General features: G+C 44.2%; 2 protein-coding genes across 2 annotated transcripts in view; one reads left to right on the top strand and one right to left on the bottom strand.

Annotated features, from left to right (window-relative positions):
• Positions 1 to 3,696, bottom strand: part of plekhf2 (pleckstrin homology domain containing, family F (with FYVE domain) member 2) — a 30,410-nt gene extending 26,714 nt beyond the window's left edge. Inside the window, exon 1 of the mRNA XM_079739231.1 lies at positions 3,562 to 3,696. The gene's annotated coding sequence lies outside the window, so the exon portion shown is untranslated. The remainder of the gene's footprint in view (positions 1 to 3,561) is intronic.
• A 7,592-nt stretch (positions 3,697 to 11,288) lies between these two features.
• LOC307082805 (olfactory receptor 4D9) lies at positions 11,289 to 12,296 on the top strand (the record flags this gene model as incomplete). Its single annotated transcript, XM_079746518.1, has 1 exon — positions 11,289 to 12,296. One exon carries the CDS (start codon positions 11,289 to 11,291, stop codon positions 12,294 to 12,296), a length of 1,008 nt encoding a protein of 335 aa, XP_079602644.1.
• Between the last annotated feature and the right edge of the window lie 4,808 nt (positions 12,297 to 17,104).

Here is a 17,104-nt window from a genome sequence, read left to right as displayed (position 1 = left end):
TGGCAGATATAAATGTCCGGAAATAATAAATGTTAATTACTCAGCTGCAAGCTTAATTTACAGTCTTGCCTACAAGATCTTGATCCAAACTGATATTTCAGACCGTGGTGAACTTTAAATACGGTTGAGAGCAGGGAGGGACTGAGCACATACGTATCTCGTCCAAGCGACGTCACGATTTAATTCCAATATTGGATTCTTTATATAGCCTCAAGCTTTCAATTTGGCAACAATGTCGCCCCCCACCCCCCACTCCCAACCTAAAGATGACCTCTTTAGGTTGGGAGTAAAGATTACTCTCTTTTTATGCTTATCATAGTTTAAAATACTATGACATTGGCATAGGGGAGCTATGGTTCATCATATAATTGCTGCATTATAGTTCTAATTCTATAAATGATAGTGCAAGTTCATCAAGCATCAACTCATTGCCAATATACAGTCTCTGGTATAGTGCTGGGGAGCCGGTCAGGAGGTGAATTGCTGTTGGGGTTATTTGTCTAGGACTCATTTCTGCTTTCTTAAGAGTGCTTGGGCAAGGCCTTACAACTGACTCAAGTTTCTCAAACATGTCCTACAGATTACAATAAAAATACTAGTTCCACCACCACCATTGTGATTTTGTGAAGGAAGATGTTAATTTCTATGGCACACTGCTTACTTGATCCATGGCTAATTCTTAGATAAGACAAGGAAGGCAGACACAAATGTATGTTATAAAAGCACACGTATGTTCTTTGTTATTAGCCTAATTAGGCGTATTAGCCTAACATTGTGAACGCACTAGTGTGCATATAGTAAATAAAGTCCATTGCTCTAAGCTGTAACAACAGGCTGTAGCAACAATGCAGACCTGTACTAAGATGAAGCATGTGAACACTAAGCCCAGGGTACATTCTCAGCTTACAGTGTATTTCTTACTCTAGTTTTGTCAGATGTCTGCCTCCAGAATGGCAGACATCCTGACCAACAAAACATTGACCATAATGGTGTTTCGTCTTCCTCTATTTATGTATGAAGTGCCTAGTTCCTGTATCTGTAGGTTAACTCAACCCATTAGCATTAATAAACAAAGATAAAAATGTGTATGAAAGAAAAACCTTATTATTTCTGCCGTCAGATAAACATAGAGAAGTTTAATTCTCTATATATGTCTGGCCGCAGCCTGTACTGAGATGAAAGAAGTGATCTCTTACCGAGCAATAAAGGCCAGAGTTAGCAAATTGAATATTAACTAGACAGAGGAGAACAGTAGAACACTCAGACATCCCTCCACCACGTGGGAGTTAGTCTTGTTAGCCTCTTTAAGATCATGTTGATGCTTGCATGCCACAAATATAGAAGGGACAGAAAGGCTTATTAACCAAGTCTAAGCTCAGGTCGTATCAGCAGAGGTGAACACATCCTGTCCAGACAGGAAGTTATCTATACGTACACATGTAATCTGCAGCCACTTATATACACAGCACCCTATTGGATAAGAGGGCTTGCATGTTAGATTACAGGGAGGTGCCCTTAGGATCTGGTGGATTGGTGGCCCGCCTAAGAGGCAGGGAGCAGCTCACCTAGCCTGGCTCGGGGAAAACTGGTTCTGCCATGCTTCAACAATGACAACTATTATGACGGTTCTGTACAGTCTAATCAAAATAAAATGCAGCAGCAATGAAAAAGGGACATAGCAAGCGCAGGTTTATGACTCAAATTTGCTAATTGTTAATTGTATACAACATGCAGCCCTAATGTCCACCAAACACTGCAGTAGCCACAATTGGTTTCAAGATATATAGTATTCTAATGTGTTATATGATTAGCTCAACTTCCCCCAATGTGAATGAAGGAATTGTGGAAAACCAGCTGATTCGATAGGATGCCACTCTCAATACACCTGAACTGAATAATCTCAAGTACTCTTAAGTCTTCTTCAAAAGGTGTAGTACGTTAATGTTAGTGGCATCTAGTGGAAAGGACTTAACAGAAATATAATAAATGTGGATTTTTTCGCAATATGAATATACCAACTGGCACCTTACACAATACAGGCCAGTACTGGCCACCAAAGTCATTTGGAAGGGGGGGGTTCATTCTACACACTGGACCTTTGAGAATACTGTTAGGTCTGTCGGGTCTACATCATGTGTTCCGTATGTGGTAATGTGTGCAAGTGAGACAGAAGACTATTTGAATAGATTAAAATCCTTTCCACCATAGTCACCTCTGCTTATGGAATACCTGCATTATTGGTCTACCAGTAAAATTAACCATTTATAAACAGGAGCAGTACATTGATTCCTGCTGGTGTGGGTTCACCAGATAAGCTTACCTGTTTCATCTTGCTTACATATATTCTGAAGAGGCCAGTTTCATGACAAGGCAAGGCTGAGAAGTTTAGAGAAAAAAAAGAGAGGCAAGGTCTAAACTAAATTACAGCAGTTTCCTTACCTGGAAATAAGTGAATAGATCCGCCTCACAGGAAGAATACTCAAAAGGATAGGGCTTTATTTGCTATCAGCCTTTATCTGGGACATTCCACTATCCTACCTCAGCCCTGAGTCGGACCCACTCAAGAAACGGTCAGCATTATGTGAATAGGGGGAATCATGCTTTGCCTTGTGTGAGTTTTAGTATAAACTATTTTCCATGCAAGGATCCCTGGTCCAATGAGCGCTTATGGGGGATCAACAGGGCATTACATTTTTTATGAATAAACATTCATTTGAACAATGATTAACTACATACATATTATATAGAATGGTTAAACTTATTCTTGGTAAAACTTATTTTAGAAGGCAAACAATCTGAAGGAATACCAGTCGAAAGCATTAAACCATTCTGGTTGGCAAGATGCATGTCAGAGTGCTAAGTTATGATAAGTTATAGTCACAGCCAATAGGAATGAGGCTCAGGTGACCTGACATACTCTGACCGACTTGTCATTGACTACACATCCACTGACAATAAGTGGCGGTGAGTCTACGTAAACACGTACAGAAGGTTTAAAAGGAGCACTGCCGTTCCCTCTAAACAACCCATCGAGCAACGTTGACGACCGTCACTCATAGATGAATAAAATCGTGGAATACGGAGGCCTATATCTGTATTTATTTATGTATGGATTAGAAATGTAAACGTGTTGTAGGCCCAGAGTAGCACGCTTTCCGTTCAGCAGAAGCAGGTTGTTCTCCAGCTGAGGTCTACGAGTCAACACTGTTCATAAGCAGTATATCCTGGGCAGTGTTTCACTTCTGCCTAGAGTAGCAGGTTTGAAAGTTAGAGAAGTGCAAAACAGATTTAAAAAAGGCATTCATGTCCATTCTGAATTGATACTAAGATGGTCTAGATGCTACCGTTGAGCACTACAGTAATCTCCCAATCTCTATATTGTTTCATGAAGGCTTTTAGGAGTGCTACTGCAGCTAACTGCTGGCTTCATTCGTCCAGTCCAATGCCCTCACTCCGCCTGTTAGCTTGTGCTAGCCTGAATGGAAAAAGTACAACGCTAACATGACCAAAACTGCTCCAACACAGCAAAACAGACAGTTTGGGTGAGGGGTAAGCACATACCCGACGATCACTCAGCGGTTCGGGAAACTTCCAAGTAAGTTTGAACTCCGTTGTATTCCAAACTAGGTGAAAATGTATACTCTTCCCAACCCAAGTCAGGATCGTAACTGGTCTCCCCCCGTCTAACAATATGGCTACGTTGACAGGCAGCGGTCTCAGCGGTGGCGGGGCTCGGAGCTGGCCACGGGCTGGGAGCAGAGCCGGGGCGGGACTAGAGCACTGACAGATGTAAACAGGACGGGACATGGTGGGAGTCTCCTGACGGTTGGGCACATTTTGTTGTTCACAGGCAGGAAAACCACTTGTAAGTAGTCCTACGACTAATACATTTTTAAGTAACCGAGTTAAAATGTTAAAAGGTCCACAAGTAATGAAAGTAGCCTACTTGTAGCCGAGATTGACAATTCAGGGAAACATGTTTGCATATTTTATGTTTAATAGGCCTAAGGCTGTTTCATTTGATAGGCATCATCGGGCATGTATTTTCAAGAAATGAGTTGTAAAACTTTCCGAATTATCGTCCGAGTTCAACCATATTACAGTAAGCTTTAAATCCTTAAGATGATTATGACCTACATAACTATACATTCTTGTCACTCAATGTAGATTACACTAATTATAGATGTAGGTTATACGAAATTTAATTAATTAACTAATAACAACACCAAAAACAAACAACATCAATAATAATAATAATAGTCATAATAATAACAATTATTATTATCATTATTATTATTATCATTATTTAAATATTTGACAGGAAATCAGATCAAACATGAAAACCTAACATATCAATAAATATTTGATAGAGTTTCCATATTGGATAAGAGTAACACATTATACTTCTTATTATATAGTGTTTATTTGATGATTATACACTGATTAAAGAAGCCCCAATAATATTGGCTATATCTTAACCTTTAAAAAATATAAACTCAATGTGTTTTGTACGTCATTAATATTGATTTGCAGATTTCCGTTAGTAGTATGACCAAGTGGACAAGCTCAAAACAACCAAATCTGTCACAGCGTGTAAGCTATTTAATGGTGCCAGCATGCTTGGCCCTTACAAAGCCACTGGAAACATCAGCTTCCCTGCAGAGAGTTTGGTTCAGTCCCATCTTGTGTTTAGTTCTGCTCCAGTGCTATCTGCACACTGAATTTCGCTGAAGGTATCTTATTTTCTTTCATACATTTTACCCATTTCCAACATCCAATTTTGGCCTCCTAACCCTTTTAGGTCTTTAGATTATGTGTTCAATATGTGAATGGTCCTTTATTTGCATTTGTATGCTAATATAGATGTGTTATGGTAAACATAGAATACTAAGAAGTAAAACGAATAAAAGCAAAACGAAGCAGTATTTCTCAGAAGCCTTTTTCCACAGGAACGTGTACTCTGCTGTTATGTTCCATCAACAAGGACACACGGGTTAACCATCGTGAGCAGCACTTGCCTTTCCATCACTGAACCTGTATGTCCATGACGCATTCAATTTTGCCCTTATGTCCCATATGGTCACACAGTGTGCTCTGATATGCTTCATAAATATACACAGCATCATTCAATATGAATTACAATGCGAAAGGTGGATAGTTGAATTTCAACCATAATGCTCTCCTTTTTGGTTGATTAGTCTGCACTAATTAGTTGCACTTAGACGCTACACTGTCCGGATTATTACACATTATATTAAAATAACCATGAAGGATTTTCATCAACAACAGCGTATTAATAGGACTTGTTCCTTTACGGGTCCACACAACATCATGATCGCCCTGGTCATGCAATGGGAATATTCTACTTTCCCATGCCAACTATGTCTAATAGAACCGTCAGCAGGGGGCACAGAGACTACAGAAACACACACACACACACACACACACACACACAAACGCGAATAAATGCATGGATGCACGTACACATGCACGCACACACACACAAACACACACACACACACACGTGCATAAATGCATGGACACACACATACATGCACACACACACCAAGTACTTTCATTAGTTTGTGAGGTGTCCTTTAAAAGCTTATCCTGGAGCGCCTGAAATGTACAATTATCCCTTTCTCCTCATCGCGCTCCCCTAAAGGCTGAAGTACTTTCTTATTAATTAAGTTATCCAAAAGAGTCAAGCCGTTCCATTGGAGGAGATCAACACAAACAGAAAATGTGCTTCTTCATGGTCCTCCATCCTCTCGGGAGGATCCAGGCATTCAACGGCAGAACCACTTGTTCTGTTTAAGTGGTCAGTTAATGATATATGTCTGTGAGTCCGTGTTGTGCATCTATTCTTCCCTCAAATGATAGACGTGACATTTCATTAACCACAAGTTGCATATGATAAGCTATATTTGTTCTAGGCTCTAGAACAATCATATTTTATTGAATATCATCGATAAGATATGATTCTCTTATCGATGAGATCATAATACATTGCCTGTATTGGGATTTTTCTAGGTTGTCTTTTGAGCCATGGTCGTCAGTTCCATCAGACCTTGGGCGGGCCACTCTGACTCAACATTTGTTCATAGCTGTCACTCAAAGGTGACTGACTGACAGATGACAGTGGCTGTCCTGATTGGGTGGTCAGCTGTAAACCGGTGCCTGCCTTAAGAGTTAAACAACTTCAACACTTGTACGTCCAAATGTAAAATAAAAATAAATAAAGAATGTTCTAGATCATTTTTATGGAAACATTTTTGATCAACTAGAAATCGGTAAACTAAAATGGTGAATTCACTCCTGCACTGTTGGAAGACGGCCTGTAAAGGAAATGCGGATGAGAGACTGGCTTGTCAGGCATTTGTATGACGACCTGGTGATCAAAGTAACAGGTTCACAGGAGAGAGCCCTGGATACCACTAAAGGAGGGGGTGCAAAGTGTCCCTTCTTTTGACTGAAATCACACATACACACACGTACTATCATACACATGCATAAGCGCACACACACACACAAACACACAGGCTACATATTGACATGCAAACACACATGCATATACACACACACCCAAACACGTATTACCATACATAGCGCACACACATACATATTAACATGTTTATGCACACACACCCACACCGCCTCAAACAGCCTACATTTCACCATGAAAACACAGATACACACACAGACACACACACACACATACACACACTCATATTACCATGCAAACAATTAGTTAGGCATCGGAGGTATGTAATTGAACAGTTAGAGACTTGGGTAATATCACTGTACGCTGTACGTTAGTGACTTATATAGTGGGATATATAAGTGAACTACATTAGGGACCGGTAGTATGATGATGAACAGTGTACAATGCTATGGGGATCATATGATAGTGAACAGAGTACGATAGGGACCGGTAGTACAATAGTGAACAGCGTACGATAGTGACCGGTAGTACGATAGTGAACAGCGTACAATGAGACCGGTAGTATGATAGTGAACAGCTTACGATAGGGACCGGTAGTACGATACTGAACAGCGTACGATAGGGACTGGTAGTATGATAGTGAACAGCGTACGATAGGGTCCGGTAGTACGATAGTGAACAGCGTACGATAGGGACCGGTAGTACGATAGTGAACAGCGTACGATAGGGACCGGTAGTACGATAGTGAACAGCCTACGATAGAGACCGGTAGTACGATAGTGAACAGCGTACGATAGGGACCGGTAGTACGATACTGAACAGCGTAAGATAGGGACCGGTAGTACGATACTGAACAGCGTACGATAGGGACCGGTAGTACGATAGTGAACAGCGTACGATAGGGACCGGTAGTACGATAGTGAACAGCGTACGATAGGGACCGGTAGTACGATAGTGAACAGCGTACGATAGAGACCGGTAGTACGATAGTGAACAGCGTACGATAGGGACCGGTAGTACGATAGTGAACAGCGTACGATAGAGACCGGTAGTATAGTAGTGAACAGCGTACGATAGAGACCGGTAGTATGATAGTGAACAGCGTACGATAGAGACCGGTAGTATGATAGTGAACAGCGTATGATAGGGACCGGTAGTATGATAGGGAACAGCGTTAGGGACCGGTAGTATGATAGTGAACAGAGTAGGGACCGGTAGTATGATAGTGAACAGAGTACGATAGGGACCGGTAGTATGATAGTGAACAGAGTAGGGACCGGTAGTATGATAGTGAACAGAGTAGGGACCGGTAGTATGATAGTGAACAGAGTACGATAGTGACCGGTAGTATGATAGTGAACAGAGTTCTATAGGGACCGGTAGTATGATAGTGAGAAGCGTAGGGACCGGTAGTATGATAGTGAACAGCGTAGGGACCGATAGTATGATAGTGAACAGAGTACAATAGGGACCAGTAGTACGATAGGCGGTAGTGTGATAGTGAACAGTGATAGGGACCTGGGTACCCGGGTATAAGGGAGGGCTAGGGGGTGTATATGTGACCAGGGTATTTGTTCAGGACTGAGGTTATTTTGGGATTGCGGGTATTAAAGGGCCCGTGGGAGTGGTTGATATGTGAGTCAGTGGCCCGGGAGGCCCTTAGCTCCAGGTCTGCCTGTCTGTCCCCATGCCCATCACGGTCGCAGCAGAGCCCTCCTGGTTCCAGGGAGCCTGCATGCCCAGCTGACTCAGCACCACCTCTGTGACAGCAGGGAAGTCAGCCGTGAGATTAGGTGCTTTCAGCCCGGTTCATGCTCTGTTGTCCTCCATGGTAAATACTCCAGTCTCTCTCTCTTTCTTTCTCGATCTGCGTCTCACTCTTTCTCTGTCTCCAGGTCTTCTTTGTGTCTCTTTCTTTCTTTAACTCTCTTCTATTTCTGATTCTCGACTCTGCATCCAGTCTTCTTTCTCCCTCTCTCTTTCTCTTTTTCTTTCTCTCTCTCTGCATCTCTTTTTCGGTTTGACTTTCTGTCTCACTCACTCACTCACTCTCTCTCTCCTCTCTGTACATCCCTGTGCTAATATATACTATAGTGTCCTCCATGTCTTGGCCTTGTTATTTATTCCCCATGTGCCTAATCAGGGTTGCTATGTAATGTCAGCCATGAACATGTGGCTCCTTCTGCGGACTGATTTTTTTTTGTTTTTGTTTTTGTTCTTTCATTATAAACATTTTTGCCCCTGTGTTGCCATGGCATTTGGCAAGTGTTTTATCATTTTATATTACTTGAGCTTTGAAATACCGGACACACACACACACACACACACACACACACACACACACACACACACAGAAATCATGAATGGCCAATTCCTTCTCTTCATCTTTACATTTTCACTACTTACATTGAATTCCAGCTTCATGCGATTGCAATATGTCCTCTTTTCATAAATATACTTTGCTTGAGGGGAAAGTGGCTGTAAATCCGAGATAAAATTAGTATTAAATCCTTTTTACTTATGTCACATGATTTTACATGACAGCTCCAAGCACCCACTATTATGAGTATAATGTAATACTATAATATTGTATGACAGTGTTTAAACAGTATTAGTATAATATAATACTATGATACAGTTTAAACAGTATTATCCGTATAATAGAATACTATAATACTGGACAATACTGCTTAAACCGAGTTCCAAACTGACTGTGCTCATTGTGGGCACCTGTTCACCTTTTGAATCAAATTGTACGTGCCTTAATACATCTTTTATGGCCAACCAGATGGCCGTGGTTCAGGAAAACTACTAATTAGCAGTAAAAGACTTTGGCTGAACAGCTCTCGGTGACCAAAGGCAGAAAGTTCCCACTGGGCAAAGCCTACCTCTACCAGCACGTCCTCTCCCAAAGCCTGATGCATAGCACTGTGTTTTATTCAGACACGCTAAGTATGATTTCTCTATTTTACTAATTCGCCATCTCTAGGCTGGCTCCAAAAGCAGCCGGCGTCCCGCCCTCCACACCGCTGTGGACACTGGTCTCCGTGGCATGTGGGTTCTGATATCAGTGGTGCGGCCGGTGTTGCGATTCACCACCATGACAAAGTTGAGCATGGTCTGTGTAATGTTATGTCTTTAAAAACATCTGGTTAACCGAGATAACCTAGTGTCAACGGATGGATGACAGAATGCTCCTTCTCTCTACTTCCCAAATGGTCCAGGATGTTCTCAAATAGGTAACCGAGGGCCAGTGGCCATCAAAGAAATGTCTCCATTAACACAGTGTTCCTAAAAATTCACACGATGCCTGGGTTGGTATTTCGCAGACAAGGATTTGGTTTAAACAGCCAAACCCCAACCCTTTTCCAAAGAGCCTTTTGTACCTTCAAGTACCTTCAAAAGGTTCTTGCTGCTACTCTCTTCCAAGCTTTTCTCAACCTATACAAACACACACACACACGCACACACACACACACACACACACACACACACACACACACACACACACACACACACACACACACACACACACACACACATACATACACACATGTGCACGCTCAGGCAAAAACACATGCACACACAGATGCATATGCCTCCACAATACGTTAGAATAAAGTGCTTGTGTGTCAGAACATTTAACTGTCTGCAAACATCGTCTTACAGAAGCAGACGTGTGTTTTGCACATGTCTGATATTGCTTCTATCATAGTTGAAGCCATGCTCTGAAAGACCTATGCTGAACATTATGACCCCTGGATGTGGGATTACCAACCACAAACACACTGCCATGAGATTATTATGCTTTGTATGGCACTGTCTACTGCAAGGGTTTGAGTCAAACTTTCTATTTTAAACTATAACTATAAAATAAACACATTGATTTTCTAATGTTGCTTTTCTGTGTAACATGTTTGTCTGTGTATGTGTGTGTGTGTGTGTGTGTGTGTGTGTGTGTGTGTGTGTGTGTGTGTGTGTGTGTGTGTGTGCGCGCGCGTGTGCATCTCTCTGTGGTAAAACAATAAGCATCGTATACAGGTAATAGAGTTACCGCAGATTTTAAGTGGAAGATATAGGGAACGGCCAGTTAAATAGGGGCGGGACGAAAGGGGCCAAATAATCTGGGCGGGGCCACAGCGCGGACCAACGAGGTGGCTCCCGGCGAAGGGCTTTCCTGACGGTGATATCTGTTTTAGTATATGTACCAGTGTGGGGCGGATTGCCTGCATCTTCCAGTTTTTCATGTGCTATGCAGTCTTTTGAGTGTGATATTGAGAAGACATCTTTGGTGTATTTCGCCTCGGTTTTGAGCGTCACGGAGCGTAATGAGCGCACTGTTTGGATAGCCTGGACGTGTTGGAGGACAATAACATCTGGATAACAATTAAAGGTAGAAAAGAATAACGAATAATAATAACACTAAGTAACTAGTCATATTTAAGTGAGTAACTCCCCGATGGTACCCAGAAACAACATAAATAACGTTGTTTTCATGGATGATTAAAAGCGCAACTTGGAGAGTTTGTTCTGATGGCCTCATAGTGGTATAATGTTGTGCCAGATGTATCTACTACTACTACAGCTGCTGTCGAGTCTAACCATGGTGTCATCTGTTCCATCCCGTGCAGAGGCGGCCGGACGGAGTGTCAGCAGCAGCATCAGTGCGTGAGTGTGTGCAGAGACCGCGCGTCATGTCCCGCAGCCAGATGTGTTTACTCCAGCTGCTGCTCCTCTTGCTGTAGACAGTGGCATGTCTCTGGAGACGCGTTCGTCGTCAGCTCCCAAACAGTGAACCAATGTCATTCACCCTCGCGGCTCACGGTGCAGCCACCCGCTGAGCATGTCGGAGGACGCGGCCGCGGCGCACTGCTGCACGCTGACCAACAAGATCCTCCTGGTGGTGTTTTTGGTCCTGCTCATCCTCGCCATCCTGCTGGGGAACTTCATCACACTGGCCGTGGTGATGGGCACCAAACACTTCCACACGCCGCAAGGGTACCTGAAGGCGTCGCTGGCGGTGGCGGACCTCGCCGTGGGCCTGTTGGTGGTGCCGCTCACCGTTTACGCAGAGGTGTCCCTCATGCTACGGGACCCAGCGCCGGACTGGATCTCGCACAACTCCAAGACCCCGGCGATAAGTTTCCACCCGTGCATGATCATCGGCCCCGTGTTCGCGGGCTGCACCCTGGTGTCAATCTCCACCATCTTCCTGTTGACCATCGAGCGGAGCATCGCCGTGCTGAGACCACTGCACAAGGAGTCGGTGATTACGCGCAAGAGGACCACCATACTCATCGTATTCTCGTGGCTCGGGAGTTTCTTCCTCGCCGTGTCTCCCATCCTTTTCAGCAGCGAGATAGCTCTGGAGTACAACCCCTGCAGCCGGATGTGTAATTACGCACTGGGTACGATCGGGGAGTTTCCGACCCGCGCCTGGAACATACTTCTCCTTTTCCCAACTTTTGATTTTACACTCCTCGGCGGCACGGTGGTCATAAACATAATTTCGCTGTCCACCATCAGACAATACTCAAAGCGCAGGAAACACCTGGCTGAGAGCGAGTGCCAAAGCGCAGCCAAACCCACCTTCTCGGACATCAAGGCTGCCAAGATCATCGGGACGTTGACGCTCGTCTTCACCGCCTCCTTCACTCCGATCGCTGTTTTTGTGGTGGGGAACGTCCTTGGGAATGAGTGGTGCAACTTCTCGTTCTTCTCCTTCTGGATATTGGCCACAAACAGTGGCTGGAATGTCATAATTTACAGCGTGCGCGACCAGAAGTTCAGAATGCGTGCGCAAAAACTGCTGTGCACCTGTTCCTGCAGGAGCAATGCCGCAAACACCTGACACTTTGCACAACACACCGGACTTTAGAAAAACAACCAGATTATTATCGCTACTTTATGGATGTTGGACGCATGTATATACGTTGTTCGTGGCTCTTTCTGTGCACCATGATGTCGTCTTTGAGACTCGGCTGCATGTCAAATGAACTTGTTTATTTTTTTATGACAGTGTGTCGCATGTTTGATGGGTTATAGCAGCCCGCTGCGCTGCGTTTGTCTCCATGATGTGTTGGCATGGTCCTCGCTCGGCCTTTGTGATTTGATGTAGGCCGACTAACCATTGGGGATTCAAAAATAAAAATATATTTTTTGTTTAATAGCATTCTTCTTTCTGTCTGCGCAAAAAAGAAAGAAAAAGGAGTTGTGGGGGGAAAAAATGAGTTTTGTGTGTGTTCTCACATCTTACAACCGGTGATTCTGGTTGTGCATTTATATTGTAGAAATTTTCTTTTTTTTGATAAATTAATTATGTGTTCATGAAAGAGCTTGCGTTAAGTCGCGCCATTGAATATCTCCAATAGCATTCGGCAAATCTCTCCTAATGGAGTCAGAACAGACCCCTAGGGATTGGGCCCCTGGCAGCCATGCACCCCAAACGACACAAGCTCTCAGCCCGTCACTCTCTCTCCCAATCCCCTCGGGTTCCGACTCACACGCAACATCACATCAACGGTCGTCCGTCCACAGTCTCCAACTACGCTGGAGGGGGGAAGATACAACGAGAGTCACGTGAACCACTCTTTTAGCCCGTGTGTGATACAACGCTGAGACGAATAGCAATGTAGACGTTGGGGAGAGAGGGGGGGGGGGGGGGGGGGGGGGGGGGGGGGGGGGAGGTTAAGCCCTTGAGCTTGTGGGCAACCGAAGAATCGGAGGGAGCGATAGAAGAGGCATGAGCAAAACGATGTTGTTCACAAGAGCTCTAATACGGCCCCACTGCCTGACACTATATAGAGCACCACCGATGGTGTTTTGTCGTATGCTGTACAGGGACTTCCCTTCCACGGTTAAATATTAACTTTAAACATACACTATCAAACATATTAGCAGGCATGCCTTTGTGTGTGTGGTCTCCCTTTGGCCAACGTCAGGCTCCTGCGGCACAGGGCAGCTCTACAAACTAGAAGGCTATTTGTTACGTTTGGCTCGTAGCACGCTCAAAGCAGGAGAAGCAGAAGGGAGAGGAGGAGGAGGATGAGGATGAGGGATGTGGAGGAGTGAGAGGGGGGTGGGGAAGAGTGAGAGTTGGGTCGGGAGCCAGGGGAGGAGGGGGGACGGGCTGGAGGAGCTGCGTAGGAGGATGGGGAGGAGGTGGGGGGAGGGGGAACAGGAGGAAGAAGAGGGGATCATGATTTGGTGCAGATGTTTTTTATCTTTTGGAGCAGGCTGGGGGGGAGGGGGGTGGATCGGGGTTGGGGTATGGCCAGAGTTTCTCTTGTCCTCCTTGGTAAAATCTGCATCGAAGAGAAGAGGTGCCAGCCCTATCGTGGTACTGGAGCGGGGGCGAATACCGCGGGGGCGAATACCGCGGGGCCTATCCACTGAGATGCTCTCCGATCTCGTCAGCGCGCATCTCAGAGTGCGGAGGCAGGGAGTGCGACCCGAGAGGTCCCATGTGTCGTGGATGTGACAGGGAGCTGTTTGAGAGCGTGTGTGTAATCTCAACTGACGCAATAGAAGGTGGTGAGTGTGTGTGTGCAGAATGGGGACAAAGTGAGCTCTATAGACAGAGGGACAGATTGACACAAGGATACACACACACACACACAGGACACATTCCCTCTTCGCTCTTGCTCACATTGTTATAAGAACACCGATAAAGGGCAGTGAGACCTCTTCGTCAGATTTCAGTTCTCTCCATCAAACCACAGTCCTTCCAGGTTGACATCCAGTGTTGGGTTGTGAAGGGCATGCAACCACGTGTTCAAACCAGGTGTGGATACACCCAGTAGCCTTCATGTTCCCTTCTTTCAATCAAGTATGCCGGCTTTGAAGTGACGTGAATAAATGTCTTCTTTTACCTCATTAGTCCACACAATTTCAAAACTACCATTATTGCGTTAATGGACCATACATTGGTAGTGCTATCCCCAGTTCTGACTAGTTTCTGCTTCTACACATAGTAGTCAAGACAATAAAGGTTTTATGGGTCTGCGCTGAATCAGACCCTATATGCGAGGCTTCTTTACCCTTCCCCCCATATCTATGTTGACTGGAGATCGTCCATGATCGGGCGGATGCTGCTTCGACCAGCTCCAGAGTGCACGTCTGTTTACCTCGTATTTCTGAATAAACAATCCTGTTGAACCTTCACCACTCTTTGAGTCATATGCAGCCCCAAAACCACGATACCGGAGGCATCGAGTTTACTCCTCATCAGGTACAGTTTACTACATGGGATCATTGTAGTGAAGCCAGTACTACTTACTACACAAAGACAGGGTTAAATTACGTCAACAAACCAAGCATTTGACACGTCTGTGTTAACGCATCAGTGTTGGGACGTTGGTTTCCTTGATTGATATCTTGAAAGCCTTTCGAGTCCCTGTTATGACAACAATGCCAGCTGGGGGTGCGACCTGCACGCAGATTAATTAAATATCTGCTTTTAAATGCTTTCCCATTACCCTCTGGCGGAGCTGTGACTACTTGTACAAAACAGTTGATCAATCATGGGAATGAACTATAGTGGGGAAATATTCAAGTAAATTACTTTCTTTCACGTATGAAGTCAGGATTCATGCTGAGTAGTGTTTAATTATAAAAAGGTGTCATGATAGAAGACACACAGCCCTGACTTGGAGGAGGTTGTATTTGAGAGCTTTTGCCAGAGAGTCCTCCAAGAGTGAATACTGTGTGAGTGAATACTATTAACTATTTAAGTCGTTTAGCCGCGCTTTTATCCAATGCCACTTGCGTACATGTTTTGAGAAATTCAGCCTTGGTGCAGAATTACAGCCACTACGAGCCAGTCCCACAATGAGCTTTCCACAAATCTGCCGTTTTTTAGACGCGGGTCAAGGGTGGAGGGTGGGGGTGTGGCCCTGAGCAGTTTACAGCCACGGTACCATGCGGTCGTGTTTACAGTGGATGTATCGCAATGGCGAGGCACACTGAGCTTTTGCGGCGCACACACACACACACACACACACACACACAGACAAACATGTGGCGCTCACACGATCGTAGCTCATCGTCTCATTGGCGGGCCAAATTCTCTGGGCGGGCATGGCAGAGGTGGGAGGTAACTTGGCCCCTTATGACAACATATGTAACATATATAATCAATGATTTTTGGCCGCAACAATCACAAAAAAACGCCGCATTTTTCTGGAGGGACTGCCTAATGCTCGTTCTACACCTGACGCCATTTCTAGCTACCGGGGAACCATAGGCATAGGCTAGGGGAACTGTTATTAATGTTAGAAAACCTCATAAAGGTAAATTGTCATGCCATGGGACCTTTAAGGAAAAAGTTAGGGTTCAGAATCCTGCTCAAGGGGGCTTATTCAGTATTACAATGCTGCTCCGGTATGGCTGTCACTGCTGAAATGCTGAAACTACCAAAAAAGTTAGGGTTTTGAAACACAACCAAGCTCATTATATAACTGGTCTGTTTGGACCAGCACAGACATCAGTGTTCCAGAGCACAGCAACACTTTCCACTAAGTCCTTCATGCAGTCTGTCACAGAACCTTGGTCAGAGAACTGCTCAATGGTCACCTGAAACAACGTACATGGGCATGTCTCCATGGCAACTGTTTAATTCAGAACTCTGTTCTTTAGACAGTAATTAATTGTATACACACTTGTATACAAAAACAGGTGCAGCATTATTTATACTGCAGATGCGCAAAACACAGTGGCATGTGAGTGTGTGTGTGTGTGTGTGTGTGTGTGTGTGTGTGTGTGTGTGTGTGTGTGTTTGTGTGTGTGTGTGCATGCATGCATGCATATAAATGCAAAACAATGGTGTAAAGTTTAATTTGGAGTGTTTTGTCGCCAAAGCATCCTGCATTTATAACGGCTGGCATTAATATTCTTTATTTTGTTGACAGTGCACACGTGGAGCATGTCTGATCATTCACACTTTGAGGTTGCCACGGTAGCCCTGCATTGAAATAGCAATTGACAGACTAATTTCCTTTCCAAAAAGAATACACACGGCCACACAAAGGACAAGTTCGTCCAATTACAGAAACGCTAACAAGAGATGCTCAAACACTTCCAATTAACTCAGACCATACTAAAACGTGGAATGGCGGCTGGAAGGTTCTACCCGAAATGTTCTGGGTTGGATTCCGAATGTCTGCAAGATGCCCAATGCCGACCTGCACAAAGGTCTCAAATGAGCAGGGCTTGTTCAGCAGAATGCATCACTGGATTCTTTCTTTGCGAAGCTCCTAACATCCTAAACCAACAAAATATACCGTTAACCATGACTATGTCAGGGTGGTCAAATCTATAGCAGCTGAATTCAAGTGTACATACGTCTTTCATTTGTCTTTCTTACTGAGATTTTGGAGATGCTGTGTTAAACATGTCTGTGAAAGTCTGTGAGAGAGAAAGTGTTGTTTGTTTTTATATTTATATTTGCTTATGTGGTCAGAAAAGCTTTCTTTCGGCTCTTTAAATCTCTAATCGGTCACTGAAAATCTGGAACGTTGAAGCAGGAACTTTTTCTATTTTCAATTTGAATAATATGTTACGCGTGCTTCAAAGTGTGATCAATTAACAGTGTCCACACTCACACACTCCCTGCTCTCCCACAATGGCATTACCATTCTAGTACCAGACAATCTTCCTTTT

This window comes from Pollachius pollachius, assembly GCF_949987615.1.
Source record: "Pollachius pollachius genome assembly, chromosome: 1".
NCBI lineage: Eukaryota > Metazoa > Chordata > Actinopteri > Gadiformes > Gadidae > Pollachius > Pollachius pollachius.
Note: the sequence above shows the minus strand (reverse complement) of the source record. Positions and strands in the feature narration are given on the sequence as shown.